A 17,661-nucleotide genomic window follows, 5' to 3' on the forward strand; every position below is an offset into this window, starting at 1 on the left:
TCCGATTCATGTATGTGATGTTGCTCGCTTATAATCCCATAAGAATTTTACTATAAACTCAGGTGCAGTTACATTTGCCAAGACCAAATGTTTTTAAAAAAAAGAAAAATAAAAACACATTTGAAGCCTTGTTCCAGCTATTGCAGATGCTAACATAGTCAATGCAAACACCCCATTGTTGAGCTACAGAACAAGGGTTTATTTGTACTGGATCCCATATTCGGTACCTTTTTGTCTGACAGGTGTAAAAACATATTTTTAATTTTTTTAGTTGCAAAAAACCACAAGCGCATGAGAACTTGAAGCATATATGGAAGTTACTGCAAATCAAAGTCAGTACGTGAGATGTACCAACACAAATGCTGTCCATCTTCCTTAATTATCTTGCACCAGATCTGCTCCAGAGTCTCCTACAGCATGTATGCATGCACCTGTGTATTTAGTCCCTCACATCTCAAGGCATCCTGTTTTTAAAGACTTTTTCTTCTGACTCTGTTTGGAACGCCTCGGCTGCTGTCTATGTAGACCTTCATGGTGCAATGTGATGTAATTTTACTGTCCCTAGATCAGCAGTTTTTCCCAAATGCTTACGGATGGATTTATTTTAGCGAATTTTATGTTGCCAGCCCACAAAGCCATCCAGTCTTAATAATAACAAGCACCACTGACCATTCCAGTGTTGACTGCCAAAGCACTAATGCTGTATTCATGGAGATTCTGGTTTGTTGCAGAAACATGAAAGTCTGAAGCCTGCTTTTAAATGGCAGTATCTGCAGGAAGTGCAACAATTATTTGGTTTACGGTTAGAATTGTCAGTTGGATTATGCAGAGTTACTTTCCTCATAGCTCATTTATGTATAGCTGTCATTACAATGCATTAAAAGAGAATACACTTCCCTTTGTCATGTGGATCTGCATTGTATGTCAAGGAATAATTTTGCATGCAAAAAGTAATTATGATGTCAGATGGTAACCCTCCATTTTGCTCTTGTCTTAACTGTGAATATCAAAGGGCAAAGGCCTCAAGCATTCAATTCCTTCAAGTGGAATGCAAAACTCCTATTGAAACATCAAAACACGGAGGCACTTGAAAAATAATGTGACTGCATGACTGCGTCGTGAGCGCCTGAGTAACTCGCAGTCTATTTGATTGTTCTAGTTATATTACTTACCAGAAAGGTTAACCCTTTTCAGTTCTGTCTGTTCTTACATATTAGGAGCAAAGAATTTGTCTCCAAATAATAAAATAACAACCGTTGCAATACCACCATCTCTTGAATATCCCTCCAGTCTTTTTCCATAAACGTTGTGAAGTAATCACTATGAGAATACTGGCAAACACAGGGTCTCTTTCAAACATCTCACAAAAATGTTCTGCTTCTGATTAGTCAGGCACGGATGAACTATGAATGTAAAAGAATGTACCGTTTTCATGGAATGAGCCGGTAACTAATAAATCTGTTTGGTCGGGAAGGTAGATGCAGAAGGCAAATGGATGATATTTTATTGTGTTTTCTTGGTTCTGGATAGACAGTTGTATCCAAGGGCTTATTACAGGGGTGGGCAAAGTTAGCTCTTCCATCCCAGCTCTTTGTTCCAGCCATGATCAAAATTGTTTAATTGAACAATCTAACCTTCATGTACGTTCTAAAGTATTTACTTATTTTAGCTATTCGGTTTTAACTACTGAACCTGCAGTGGAGTGTCCATTTAGGATTGAAATTGGGCATCCCCCCCTGGGTAACTGGAATTGTCAACAACCTGTTTTCATATGTGACAAGCCATTCTGGGTAGTGTTATTTTCTTAGTGTTCAACTGAATGTAACCTTGTAATCAAAGTGAGGAAGGGGCACGCTTTTAGAATGGGATGCAATGTGAATAGCAGATATGCCTATAGCTAACTAATTAGTAGCATGTAGACATTACCCAGTTTGGCAGTGGCAAGAAAAAGCTAATTTCAAGCTCTGATTGCTGGAAAACTGCAGCAGCAGATGGCCGGCTGGCTTGCTTTCTTTCTGCAGCCAAGAGAGCTGCTCTAGCGGTGCTGATATCCACATGTGCTTTCAGCCTATGCATCCTGTCCTGTGTTTAGATCCGACACGGTTTAGATTATCAATGCAGACCCCAGACAGCCTGTGTTAAAAGTGCTGCTATAGTGGAGCATGGTCATGCCACGGCTTCTTTTTAGTATTCTTGTGTATATATCTTATAATTGAATAGATGTTGAAATACATCAGACACTGAATAATCATGAGAATGTGTCTGATTGATTTGAAAGATTGATTAAATAAATTTAATATTTTACAAGCCAGGGTCCAGGACGGGAACTTGTAGCACAGTGGCGGTGAAAAATAAAGGCACAATTCTTTTCACTGTGGGGCTTCGATTGAAAAAATGAGTGCACTGATGAAAGGGCCTGCCAAGCGTAGGTAGCAGTTGCACAGCTTGGCTATCAAGGTGTGGATGGACCAGGTCAAGACCCTGTCATGGCCAGCCCAATCTCCAGACCTGAACCCCATTGAAAACCTCTGAAATGTGATCAAGAGGAAGACGGATGGTCACAAGCCATCAAACAAAGCCGAGCTGCTTGAAATTTTGCGTCAGCAGTGGCATAAAGTCACCCAACATCAATGTGAAAGACTGGTGGAGAGCATGCCAAGACGCATGAAAGCTGTGATTGAAAATCAGGGTTATTCCACCAAATATTGATTTCTGAACTCTTCCTAAGTTAAAACATTAGTATTGTGTTGTTTAAAAATGAATATGAACTTATTTTCTTTGCATTATTCGAGGTCTGACAACACTGCATCTTTTTTGTTATTTTGACCTGTTGTCATTTTCTGCAAATAAATGCTCTAAATGACAATATTTTTATTTGGAATTTGGGAGAAATGTTGTCAGTAGTTTATAGAATAAAAAGAAAATGTTTATTTTACCCAAACACATACCTATAAATAGTAAAACCAGAAAAACTGATACTTTTGCAGTGGTCTCTTAATTTTTTCCAGAGCTGTGTGTGTGTGTGTATATATATATATATATATATATATATATATATATATATATATATATATATATATATATATATATATATATATATATATATAACAAATGATATTTAAGTGCTTTACATCATTTCAACCCTTCAATGGTTATTGTGGAGTTGAAGTTTTCACAGGTTCGTTTAATAATAATAACTACCAGTCTCTAGTTTCAGTGTGTAATGCTTTTGAAACTTGATTTCTTAATATATAACTACAGCTGAAAAGCAGGAACAGGAACATATGGTTTTGGCTGGCAATGCAACATAGTGTCAAACCCGGTCCAGTAAGAGAGGAAGCAAACAAACTGGCCTGTTTTCTAACAAAAGAGATGACACAGAAGGCAAAACTGTGGAGCAATTGTATTTTAGTGTAAAACTAAAGATGGTTGTCTGGAAGGTTTAATCAAACACCTGAGAATCCCCCAAACCCCATAAAACAGTAGAGGGAAAGTTCCTAGTGGCATTCCATAAGATGATTCCCCTAGACCCTACTTTTTACCACAGAGTCTTGTTTAAAGAGCTGCCCAACTAATGGTGCAGAAATCCGGACAGAGCTGCGTCTTCCTTTGTTGGTTGATAAATTGTATCTCTTTTTATTTAAGGACTCCAATGGCTTTGATTTTCAGCAGCCGTGAGAGCTGCTTCATATGCAAACACGCTATACTGACAGTGCCTTGGTAGTACTGTAGAATCCAGTGATTTACACTCAGACTTGCTGGCCAAACCATCTGTTGTTTGCACAAAAGAGGTTGTTCTTCTTTTTTTTCACAGCGAGGTGAATGCAGGCTTGTATTTGAATTATTTTTTAATCTGATGACATTTGGTTCAGCATTAAAAAAAACAAAACAAAGTAAAGAAAAAAAGGTTAAAAAGATATCTACAAAAAAAAGTTACTTAAATTGATCAATCAGATCTGCAAAGTGGCCCAAGTTAAACAAGGCACAATTCGGGACTAACTTGGCATCTCATTTTAATGTATGTTTTGCTTAAAAGTTTCACTACTGTGACATCTCAGATTCCCCCAAGAAATAACACATTGCAGCTTTGTGTGGCTCCCAGGACAACCAGAGTTTTATTTGTAAATAACTATTTTCACTCAGCAGCTTTCAGCTCCTCCTCTTATAGCGCCAGGTTTTTGGGCTTGTCTGAACTTTTATTTTAACACAGGCTTTGAGCCAGCGTGAGACTTTTTTTTTTTTTTACAAGAGAAAGACGTATTTTAAATGTGGCTGTAATTTTCACTCAGACCATATTGTTTCAAAGTTTCACAATTAGAAGTAACAGGACAATGCTTTCGAAGAGGGATTTTGTTGTTAATACTTGCACGAGTGTAGCACACTCACCGTCATTATTTAAATCGATTTTCCTTGTTAAAGTACAAAATGTGATGAGTTTCTTTTTAGCACATCTGCAGTTGTGTTGTTATTTTGTATCAATGGGTGATTATTGCCAACAGTAGCAGTGAATGATTGCAAGCGACTTTTTGTTGTCCTTCAAATGTATTTCTGAAATAGTGATTAGTGTATATTTTGACCTGCTGTAACTAGCCCCATCTGTGAAAGGCTAATGTCTAATACAGTACATTCACCATAAGCAGACTCCTCTTAATGGGACCAAGAAGAGATGTGTCACACTTTAGCACTTGGGCATCCACGTTTATGAATCAAGACTTTCAACATTCTCGACATGGATACAGCCATTGTGTTTATTGAGTTTCTTTTAGTAGTTCTAGATTTTGCAGAATCAAGTGTATTATAGTTATGGATGAAATGTCTTTGGTTTAAGTTTTTATCTTGTTATTAAAAGCATGGCAATGCTCTGAAGTCCACATCTAAGTTCAGTTGTGTTTACCTGTCTGACCATTGGCTGTCTTGTTACAATAGGATACGTTTCTTGGTTTGAAAAAATAATTGCAAAGGTAGCTTTGGCTGGGTTTAAAAATGAAATGACATTGTACGCCAGAGGCAGCAGGACTGAGGAGGAGGAATGTAATAAGTCTCAGGGTTTTCTTTAACATTTTAATCAGAACATACTTTAGAGGATTAAAGCAGTCCTCTACACAATGCTATCTGCAAATAACCAAGACACACAGAGAGGCTGATTCTATACCAGAGATACCAGAACAAAAACAAAGCAAAAACCTTTTAATACAAAGTTTATGAAAAACCATTGCCTGTATGTCGGCTGGGCTGAATTGATTGTTCTGTTGAATTATATGGTGTTACTGAGTGAATGGTGTTCTGAAAGACAAAATTATATCAAGAGCAATTCTACTATCTCTTTAGATTTATTATACTGTGATAGTCTAAAGAAACACTAGCTTATTAAATAACAGTAGTCTCTAGTGTTGCATCATCAGGGATGCTGGGCCTCCAAACATTCATCAAACAGAGTCAGTAAATATTCCTGTGGGCTATTCCAAGTTCACACGTGCTTTTTAAAATCACTCTTGTATGCTGTCTGCAGATGTGGTGTTTACTTGACGGGAGCCCTTTTACGATTGGCTGAAATTGCAAGCGCCTGGACGTTACTTGCAACTCTCAAATTCCATTGAACTTTGAACCTAGGCTCCTTCCTAACGCCTAAACCCTCCTTCAAAATTCCAAGGTAAAAACACAAGAAACTCTTAAGTAGACCATTGCTTTGGCTTGTGCCTTCTTCAGTGTACCTGGATTAACATTGTGTTGCAAACGCAGAAGAAAATACCACATGTGAGATATTGTTTAGGACTGTATCTGTCTGTTGTCAAGATTTTGTAGGTTAATAAAAAAAACAAAACAAAAAAGTTTGTCTACAAGACTTGGTTTCTTACAGTCTACTGAACCTCGGGTCTTAATGGAGTAGTAGTATTTAAGATGCATTTCAGATCACCTCATGCCCATTTCCCATATCGACGCCATTGCAGAGTTTCTTGAGCGCGTCCCCACCCTATGAGGTGGCAGGCTTCAGAGGCCAGCTCTGTAGAGTTAAGTGGAGATGCTGAGATTCCTCCAGGCTGCATTTCTTTATTGTCTAACTATATAAAGTGGGTCAATCTGTTTTCAAATTCGGTTCTCGATGGGAATTGAAGCCTAGTCTTCTTGTGAATAAAGCATCTGCACTCTACTGCAATAACTGCACTTTGTAACAATGAATTTGCTGCTAGTGCAGAAGTTTTACTGGAATCTCAGAGCTGAAATAATCATTTCTTTACTCTTTTTTTTAAACAACCTTCTGAGGACTAAACAGCTCTGGCAATGTTTGCTGCTTGTTTCTTTTTTTATTTCTTTCTTTTAAAAGATCCTAGATGCTCACAGAGGCAGTATGCTGGTTTGAATTATCCAGCAAGGGGTCCCAATATTACTCCTGATTTATGATTTTGCTTTGTAATAAACATGAGTTGGGTGAAACGCAGACCTTTTTTTTTAGAGCCAACTGCACCACTATAGATTGCTTTTGAAAACTGACCTTGTACAGCTAGATACAGCTTCACAACATATAGATCATGAACATTGCATACAAATTATAACCTCTTGGTGTGGATTCGGTCATAACTAGGCTTGCGATTTTTCGATATTAATTTGTAAAGCTTGTTAGACATCGAATTCACCAAAAAATATGAGTTCGACAGAAATAAAATTATATAGGATAAACATTGGTAAAACCACTCTTTTTTTTTTAACAAAAAATAATAATTTTGAAATCATCTCTAGCTTGTATAGTTTTTATACTTGCTGTCTGTCCCGTTTCTGTTCCACTCTGAATGGCTAGGTGTCTCTGTCAATCATCTCAGTGGGCTGTTAGTGCTGTAGTTTCACTGTCACCGTCACTTTCACCCTGTTCAGACATCGTTGGCTGAAACAGTACTAGAATTATTCAACACTGTTCATTCTTTCATATTACGAAAAATGCATAAACTCCGATGGCTTTTGAAAACCTTGATGGCGGTTTCAAAGTAATATATAGGTTATTTACTAGAATATAATAATGTAACATCGGGGACAGTCATTATTATCAGAAAAGGTGACATCGGGAAAAGGAGAGCACACACAGAACTAGATATATATATATATATATATATATATATATATATATATATAATGTGAAAAAATGAAAGTTTTTTTATATGTAGACAATAGGTTTAAATGATTAAACAATTATTTATTTTGTGACGTTTCGAACAGAAGCAGACGCACAAAGACTATAACAGTGTGCAGTTGAATCTCCACTAAGTGTCACAAAACATAAAAAAGACAGAAGAGCACGTCTAGGGTTATTCTGTGAACCTGTGAATCTTTTGTATCTCCTTCAGTATAGGTCTTAATGTGAGTTAATGTGAAGTTGGACACTTTGATAGTATGTGGATAATACTGTGATCCGTTTAATGATAGTTCTGTTTTTCTATCTTGCTGAAACCATATTGCAGATGTACGGTAGAGAATAATTGCAAAGCTTAGCATTCAATAATCTGCATTAATCTATATTATCCCATAGAGTCACCATGGGACATGTGTGTCTGATATGAATTGGAGTGAACACTCTCACCATGAAGAGCAGATATTATATGACATCTTAAGCTTCATCATTGATCTAAGTTAGACACACAGAGCGAGTACTGCTGTGTTTTTTTAATGACTTGTCTGTCCAAAGAAAAATGGCGCATAACGAGCCACTCTGCATGATGTGTTTAACAATTACATCCACTGAGGCTTGTTGGTCAATTAAAAAAACAGGAACACTTCAAAACTTGTTTGTGCTTTCAACGATTAACAGCGTGTGGACCTCAGACCTAACGATGTAGTGGCATGTTCTGAATTGTGCATTGTGGGATTCAAATGAAGAGAGAACATTATTATTGTATTAATGAGATATCGGCTGGGCACGGTGGAGTTTTACCATGTGTTATTGTAGAGGAAAACACATCAGACAATGGGGATTTGTCTAGCAGTAGCACAGAAGCCAAAAATAGCTTGGTTTGGAGTGTCTTTAAATTCTGCCTGATATTGTACTATTCCGGATGCATCACAATGAGTTTGGTCATTGAGTCCTTTATGTATTAAATCTGTAGCGATCTGGATAAAACCAAGACTGAGGTCAGGTGTCTTTGTATTATATGTAACAAGTATAGTACAAAGTTATGTGCTGTTTTTGCTCTGTTTAGGTGGATTCCCTGATACTGTAAAATGCAGTGAAAAAATTCAGCTGGGGCTGATCACAGCGAGGTATGCTTTGTGTTGATTGATCCTTAGTTTCTTAATACATTTTAAATTGATAACACAACCCCTCGTTGAATATATGATACATTTCAATTGTAGAAGCACCATATATTTTTAGAAGTATATTCCAACACATCTGAAAGGAGCTGCAATACAATGCTGGATTACAAGGGCCTGTGACAAAAACTAAGGAAGGGTTAGAAAGTTCTGAAATCACAATGCATTGCCCAGAAACCGTACACTGCGTAAGCCAGTGAATATACTGTACTCGGTCGCTGCCTTTTGACATTAACTGTTCTCGTTTGACTTAGTAGACGTTTTAATGGATCTGAAATGCAGGAGCTGTCTTTTGAACAGTAAAAAAAAAAAAAAAAACATTAACTCCCAGGACGGGCTTGCTTCAGTTCAGTTGGCACACAGAAATAAGACTTCTCTCTCGGCTCGCAGTCTTTGCAGAATGATCGGTGACATGTAATTGCAAGGAGCTGGGTAATGTGTGACAAGGAGAGCTTTGTCAGTCTGGCTATGCATTGTCCGCTCTGACGGGAAACCGCAGTGCTGGCTGGACCCTCAAACCACAGTTTGAGAGCACCCAGCAACAGAACAGCTAGTCTAGGTGACCATTCAGCCAAGCTACTGCGGATTCATGTAATTTTAACGGGAGAGGCCAGGGTTCTTAAGCACGAAACAGCTGTATACCTATTACTCTGAATTTTTTTTTTTTCTCCTAGGACTCTGCCCTGACAATAAAGTGACATATTTTAAGTTTCCTTCCAATTCAAAATTATGTAATGTTGACAGCGAGCGATTGTTTATGTCTAAACTATCAGTCAGTGTCAAGGTTCTGTCACCATTTGCACCGTTTCATTTATCTGCACACAGATGCTTTTTTCACAGTTTGTGCAATAATTCATTTGAAATTTCTCTTCACGTATAGCGTACAGGCTTTTAGGGATGATGTGTAGTTTATGCTTGTCGTAGCTGCACGGCAAAGAGGCTCTTCTGCTTTCAATAACAGAGCAACATGTATTTGGATTAAATTATCCTTTATGTTTTAATTGCATGAACTTTTAATTTTCTTCCCCATAAAAAATTTAAATGAGTCCTGTGAGAGGAGAAGACCTATAAAACCTAATAATATCTACAGCTAGTCTTTTTATCACAATTGTTTTTCATAGGAATGCATTAAACGCTGTGCAATGCAAATGACTTATATGCTTTAAAAAATCTATTCATGGTTAGATGAGATTTCTCCTTGCCTCTCAGTTTGATGTATAGCAGTTTGTTACGGTGGAGTGTGTGATTTATGCATCGGAACATGATTAAGAAGTCTTGTCGCTATGTGTCTTTTTAATGGAGCTTGATCAGGATTACAAAGGCGAAGCACTGGCAAAGTGATATTAAAAGTATTTTTGAATGACCACCTTGTGTTAAATGAGCTCTTTGCAAATCAATCCCTACCATAAATCTCTTAAAGAAAATCTGTGTTTTATATTTGAAATGGTAAATTATGCTCACATTATGCAGCAGTATCCTCCTGTAAAGCAGGTGCACTTGGGTTAGACTCGAAGTTGTCATAACCCTGAAGCCAATGTTCTATCCTCATATACTTGCAGCATCCTGTGCACCAAATTCAGTGTAGTCTGGGGTTTGATTTTACAATTTGTACAAATGTCTACAGTTAAAAAAAATCTGTTGAGTAGCAGTACAAACTAGTGTTCAGTTCATCCACGCAGAGTCAGGTCTATATACTGGCTTCATTCAAATGATTAAACTAGAACCCTTTTTTATGTTCATATTTTTATAGGGACTCGCAGATGTTTTTCTTGCATGTTTTTGATACCTAGCACCCTATTTTAATTAGCAGAAGAGTGACGGTAGTCAGATCCTGTGCAGCGTTTTTGGTAGATTTTGATCACTCTTTTCAGCATGGAGAGGAAGCGTGAGGGTGAATCTGTACAATTCAAATCCCTTTGAAGGTACTCTTCACTAAGATGAATAGAAGAAAACATGGTCGAACAAGTGATGAAAGACTGACTACTAATACCCATAAAAAAAAAAAAAATCTCATCCATCTTGCTGTAGTCTGGACATCTTTTTCTCCCATTTTTTAAAGAGAAAAAATAATTGAATGTATTGATCTTGGTCAAGATATATGACTGTCATTGCATAAGAAAGAAGGAATGAAGAACTGCAACTTGCTGTAGTCTGATCTGCATAACAAATATATAGGAGGAACTTGCTCAGAATGAAAGATACATTCACCTAAACAGCCACTCCCTGTCCGCACCAAACCGATGACCTGACCGGGTTCCAGTGAATACTGATACAAAAGGCACAATGAGGCCTTTAGCCATAGAATGTCTACTACCAGAATCTTCTAAAAGAGTAACTACCTAGTGCCAATAATCTGGTAGTGAAAGCTACATTGAAAATTGGAAAAATTACCATAATTGTTTTTTAAATATATAGTGGTCAGTCTTTAGGTGACTGTGGCAGTGTTCTCCCCCCTGTGTGTATTTTATGTTATGTGGTGTGTAGATATTGCTGCACAAGATGTAAATGGGTCTGTATAGCAAGATTGACCATTTAAAATATATAGTTGTATTGAGGCACAGGGATTGCACTTCACTTCACATGCATTTAAAGTATTTAATAGTATGTGAACACAGGGTTGCACAAATTAGTTCAGTTGCTGGGATTCAAGTGACTAATGAATTAGTAACTGAATCCTGGCATAACAGTATGTATAGATGCACGTTTTACTCACTCTGGGTTGTGTGTTTGATGAGTGGAGAGGAGAGAATTAAAGAACTGTTCATCCAGTGTCTGTTTTGTTTTTCTGTTTATTTTGGCCCAAAACGCCGTGTGCTGTTTTTTTGTTTAAACCTTTTATTTTGTAATAAATACACTGAGCGCTGCAGCGTCTCAGTTTCACCTGCCTGTGTCTGTGTTCTCCTTTCCAGCCTGAATTCACCCAACACTGGCAACACTTTTGTGTTGTATAACTTGTGTTTCCCCAGAATAATATACTCTATATATATATGGTAAGGGGGCTTGATGTGCTTTCATAGTTTAAGCAGAGTGCAATTTTGCAATGTGCAAAGCATAGGCAGAGATACTGTACATAAATTCTGTTAACTTGGTGTAACCTTTACATTGCAAGTATGCTCAGTGATGATCTGTAGTAGATGTACTTGACATTTCAAAGTACCTGGCAGCTTTCCCCCCCCCCCTCTCTTACAGTAAAAGCTTATTAAAAGACCAGGTTTAAAAGAAATGTGTTGCAGCTGTGTAAAATGAAAGAGTTCAAAGACCTGATGTAAATGAAGAAATAAAGAGCTGCACATTGCAATAATGAGACAGTGGGGACTGGCACTAAAACTTCTTTCTTGACCATTAAAGTCAACTATTTGCAAATGTGTATTTGCATTTCTAAAACGATTGGTTTGGGCTACATTTCCCCCAGATCAGAATCCACTAGTCTCTGTTAGGTAAACAGGATTGTAGGTTTATCAATGGGCCATAACAAATGTATCATCTTATGGAGGCTGGGGTTTCCATGATAGGCAGTATTAATATAAAGCAATAGGCTTATTAATGGTAGGCTTTTGGCTTCCTCATTTCAGTCACTGGGTCAACACTTGCACCATACGTTTTCTCACTGTTTGATCTGTCCTCTTTGGTACTCAAGGATTTACCCTTTATATATAATATTATGTAGTGTGTAGTATCATTATGGGCAGTCCTCAATGATTACCACTTCAAAGGAAATCTACTGTATTGTTCTTCATGATTGAAACTGACAGATGCATCTTTTATATATTACAGAATGCATGTCGGAACAAATTAATCGGTCAATATATACAATCCACATAATGTGGTGGTGATGGCATGTCTTCCTTTTGTATATTGTTTGACCTCAATATTGCTGCACAATCCAAAATCACCATGCATTTAGTGTCACGTCAAAACAGAATAATGACTCTTTAAAACGACTTTATCCAGAATCCTCCCGTATGATCCCTTCTCCTACTATTCTGGGGCTTATTCATTTTAGTAAATGTATTTAAACAGTCACGGCTGTCTGAAGGTTTCTAAGTACTGTAGATGGCAGGCATTAGGCTCAGTGTTTAAAGTGTGAGGTCTCTTTTACCGTTTTGTGCAGTCAAGGTTAATGAGGTTTTGAAAAATGTGTATCTTTTCATAACTATATGCATTGCCTAATAGCCATGATATTTGGGCTCTCTACCGTGTATCAACAGTTTGTAACTGGCATCAAAAGGCTAGTGGAAATGAAGTTAAATTGCTAGAGTCTAATATGCGATGCTCATCTTTAACCGTTTTCAATACTACTGCTAGAGAAAGAGAATACAAATAGCAGATGGCTTATCACCCATGAATTGCATTGTCTGCTATAGAGCTTAGCCCAACTGTCCCGCTCTTCTAGCAGTGCTGACCAGTCCTATTAGTTATTAGTTGGATCTAATGGAAATTTATGTAACCTTGACATTTAAAGGATTTTCCATAGATCACGCCATCTTCAAAACTGCAAATATATGTATTTATACTTAAGTCTAATCTACAAGGCACATAAAGAAAAACAGTCTTCAGAGTGGGTAACATCTGAGACAAAGTCTCCAAGTACAACACGTGTCCCCCTGTTGCTTTAGCTATTGCATCACAAGAGTTTGGGTATTTCATTTTTAAGGTTCCAGATTTAAATAAAATGATGTTCTGCTTCTGCTCAGACTTCAACCAAATCAGCTGTTCGACAGTCAGATCCATTTTTAAAATGTCATGCCACCGTTTTTTTTATACTATTTAAAATAGCCAATTTGAATGATTTGCCTCACCACTGCAACCTGCCAATCTAAATACTGTCACTGTTAAGTCAATTAAAATAGGGACATTTGTGGACCAGGGTTGTGACGTCACACATTTAACCGTGGATATGCATATTTGGTGAATTTCTGTCTGTAATAATATGAAAAAAAGACAGGGGGTATCTGATTGAACAAAATCTGTATTTAGATTCACCATCTTTTTAGAAGAATTTCATAGACCCATTGTTGAAGCATCTTGAACCACCAAGACAACATAATTCAATATTGTTTCCTGGGCTTAAAAATAATGATTAACTTAAATATCTGGGTACCGGATTAAATCAATATTTGTTTCTGACTGTCAAAACAATCCCTCACTTCCAAGGTTGAGCAGACAAACATCTGTCGCTAGGGAGTTGAGGAGGGAGAGGCTAAAGGGTTAAGGATTGTTTTCATATTTGTGTGACAGACATCGGCAGGCAATAAATCACTCTCTCAGCCCCACCATCAGGGTGTGACGTGAAATCAATGTGCACACAGGGGCTCATCTAAAAATCCCCAAAAGTTCCATGGTACAACACAGTATTGTGGAGCAAACACTAATACATCTGGTTAATTAAGCACCAGTGAAAATTACCATTGGATACCATCTTACTGCAAGTGCATTACCCTGAACCCCCCCCCCCCCCCCCCCCAAAAACATAAGCACTCGTTAACAGACCTCAATAAAAACAGTGGAGAAATTTGGTTCTAATACGGTAGCTTACCGATATGGTACCTTGGTACAGCACTGGATTTCCAGTGCTGTTGAACATGAATTTTGCTGTTTAATCACCTCTTAGTAACTGATCTCCAATGTAATGCAACACTGTAGTAACTTCTGATTTCCTTTCTGTTCCAGTGGTGGAGAGTCGAGGGCTGCTAGATGGAATGCAAAGGGTCACTACCATCCCGACATATCTGCCTGTCAACTATCAAGTCCTCAATGCAGAGTCAGCCTTTTTCCTTAAAGAAGCCAATCAGGATATCATGAGGAACAGCAGTTTACAGTCTCGCACGGAGCCCTTCTTTATCTACCAGGCCAGGCAGATGCCCACGTTCAGCGCCAGCTATGGGCCCTTCTCAGCGGAGCAACCTGTTCCTCTGGACCTTCTACAGAGCCCCCACGCTTTCGTTGCGTCCAGCATGTTCACCTTCAACTGGAAGGTGCAGACCTACATCATCAGAGAGAAGGTTTACTTCAGCTGGCCTAAGGTGCAAGTTTTGTTTTACATTGCGGGGAGAGACTGGGATGATTACAGTACCATAGACAAGCTGCCCTGCGTGAAAATGTTCGCTTTCCGGGAGACGCAGGAAGTCCGGGGCACCTGTAAGCTCAAGGGGGACCTTGGGCTTTGTGTGGCCGATCTGGAGCCCCTTTCAAGTTGGTTTAGTCCACCCAGCGTGGTTCCGGGCCGACAGAAAACTTTTGACCAATCAGAAGGGGCCCCTGTGGAACTCTACTATGTGGTCCAGTCAGCCGAGAATGGGGAATGTTCCTCTGACGACTCTAGAAAGGGGAATTCTATTCGGTCAGACCAGGACAAAGCTTTTGGCCCATCCACCACCTCCCCCATGCAGAGGATTGGTAGTGTCCGCCTATACCAGTCCCCAGGGCCCCCACAGCTGTCAGAGCTGAAGCTGGATAATAACATTGTGATCCTGGTGCCATCTAAACCTGTCAAACAAAGGGATATTGTTACTGCCTTTGTTTCTACCACCAGCATTACAAGCGTGGAGATGTTTACCCTGAGGTAGGTTGCTGCACTCTGAATGGGTGACAAGGGAAATACATGAGGTGGAAACGAGTGGTGTCACTGTCAACATTATCAAGATGAACTTCACATGTTCATCACCAACTTGAGTAAATGCAATGGCAAGCTATCACCGGCTTGCGACTCATGTGGAAAAAACATTTGGTCAGCCTACAGCCAAGTTTGCACAGCTCCGAAATCTGTTTTAAAAAGGACCCTAAGAGTCGTTTCCACTTTATTTCACACATGCAGCCATACTCCTAGGAGCATTAAACCAGCATTTCAAACTGAAAACAAACAGAAAAGTACAATACCAACTATCCTAGACTTCTAATCTACTCTTACACTATAAATCATGATTTGAGAAATCTTCTGATTCATTGAGCTCTGCATCCCCAGTAAAATCTGCAGATGAGACTAAGTGATTCAGATCATTTAACATGCAATGCAAATGAGGGTTTAATTAATTAAAATGCATTCCATTAGCTTAATGACTGTTGGATTGATCTTAATCACAGCAGGGGAAATATGTATATGCCTTAAGAGATACTACAACAAGGGGTCATGCTAATTTACCTGCATTAGCATATGTAAATTAAGAAATTGTTTTCAGTAAATAGACACTGTATTATTTCCTTATCACAAGTTTCTGTATATAGGTAGGTTTGACATGTATCTGCCTCTTGTTATGCAGCTGTCCGTTCTGAAATGGCGGTGGTCTAGGTTTCAAGATCTGAATTCTTCAGGTCTTTTCTTACAGGGATAACTCAGAGACAGCTTTCATGTATTTATTTTTGGAGCCAGTTGCTAATTGTGTGGCTGCAACTGAAGAAGTCTTTCACTCTGACACTCCAACTGCAATAATGGACAGCTGAACAGCTGATGAAGCGTTGCAGCTAAAACTGTTTTGAAGCTATTCAGTTATGTAAAACGTGTCATTCACCTAAAGCGACGCTGAGCAATTATTAATGAGAATGAAGCTGTGTTTAAAATTCACAGATTTGGTGATTAATTGATTGAAACAATTTGATTACTTTACATTACGATGCACTGTAATACATCCTGATCTCACAGTGTCAAATCTGGACTGCGTTATCGTGCACATACAGCGGAGGGTAACTGATCTTAGTTTATTATACACTATGCAAAAGAATAATCTTTTAACTGCTGAACACATTTGTGGTGGCCTCTCAAAACTGTACAGTGCCTAGCCTAATTAAACAAAAACAAACAAAAATACCTTTATTTGAGTTTTAAGCAGAAGTAATCTAGTTAAATTACCTATGGGTCAGACTTTGTCATGTTTTAGTTTTAAAGAATGTGTGGTGAGCAGAACCCTCCAGTAAGAACCCAGACGTTCTCAATGCCAGCTCAATTACTCATTTCATAGTACGTCTGAAAACATATTTGTTTGACCTGGCCTATTGTAGATAATTGTACCGCGCATCGGGATGTTCATACAAAATGAGCCTTAGAAATGCAAATTGTACTGTATTACATAGCGTCATCAGATTTGAGATTTAGATGCAGAGGTTTTTTGGAGCCTTAGTATTGAATCATGCCTTGGATTTCAATAACCGTCCTCCGAGAGGATACATCCATCTTTAAGGTACTCTGTAAGAAAGTGTGTCAAGAACTATTATTCATAACCTTTAAACCAGATTTTGTGTAAAGGTACACAATGTGCAACTGCAAAACACTCATATAAACTGGCTTTTTAGTAGACTACTAAGCAGTTTGTTATAAGCTGCTACAGGCGATGCAGCAGACTTCTTCACCAGCCTCCTGTCTCATTCACACTTAAGGGAGGCTCTTGTAGTCCCTGCCGGCACTGTGCCAGACTGCCTAACTTTTATGAACGTTACCCTCTACTGTAATGAGCAATTACAGCATGCTGCTACAGAGTTGTATCAAACATGCATTATAATCTCTCAAAGCAACTCTGCCTCCCTGTGAAGTTTCATCATTGAATCGTAATTGAGAACGGAGCAGTGAGTTTGCAAGTGTGGCATTAAAGAGCTTAATTAAGGTTAGCAGTCTTCTGATCCCCTATTCATCCCCCCCCCTTCATTTAAGTAAAATTGAAAACTTCTCCAGCTCCAGAGATTTCAATTTGCTGTGCTGAAAGGTCTCTGGATCAATATGTTTGCCTGGCAGCTGAATCTGACTGATATGGAGCAGTCAGCTATCGCTCGCTCCTGCTTGTAGCTGGGTGATAAGAGCATGTCCCATGTTATCATTTTTTCATTGTATTGAAAGCTGAAATGGAAGGGATGCTTTCTGTGCACTTTGTTTTATCCCCATTTAACCTAATTTTCTTAATTGAAGCAAAATGAGGGTCGGAAGGGCAGAGAAAGACATCTTCCCACATATATACTTCTGGAGCTGGGGTGCAGCAATCAAGCTTTTCAGAAAAAGAATAGCAGATTTTAACTAGGTTCATATTTAATTACAGCACTTCACATGAATGGAGATTGTTTCAAGAGATTGGTGACTATTCCTTTAAAGACAAAAATACACACTGTTAAAGATGCTGGTTTTCACAAAGCCCCCTTCTTTTAAAGATTAAGGAGCGGTAGTGGGTAGATTCACCACTGTATAGATTCATTGAATTGACCCATTTTAAAAAAGGAACAGTTTTTTGTTTAATTCCGAGCCACGCTGACTGTGGCGCAACATGCAATTGCAATTCACCCTCCTTCACAGGCAGAATATTAATTATTTGTGCTTCACCTCACCTCATATGAAAAATTCGCTGCACCACCAATATAAAACCGAGAAATACACAGTATTGTTTGGTAACC

The 17,661-nt window shown here is 38.4% G+C and overlaps 1 protein-coding gene across 1 annotated transcript in view; it reads left to right on the plus strand.

Annotated features, from left to right (window-relative positions):
* LOC121297537 (transmembrane protein 132C-like) overlaps positions 1-17,661 on the plus strand; it is a 118,247-nt gene that overhangs the window by 16,533 nt on the left and 84,053 nt on the right. The window contains exon 3 of the mRNA XM_041223891.1: positions 13,966-14,857. Coding sequence (XP_041079825.1) covers positions 13,966-14,857 — 892 coding nt within the window. The remainder of the gene's footprint in view (positions 1-13,965; positions 14,858-17,661) is intronic.

The sequence above is a fragment of the Polyodon spathula genome, chromosome 22 (assembly GCF_017654505.1).
Source record: "Polyodon spathula isolate WHYD16114869_AA chromosome 22, ASM1765450v1, whole genome shotgun sequence".
Taxonomy (NCBI): Eukaryota; Metazoa; Chordata; class Actinopteri; order Acipenseriformes; family Polyodontidae; genus Polyodon; species Polyodon spathula.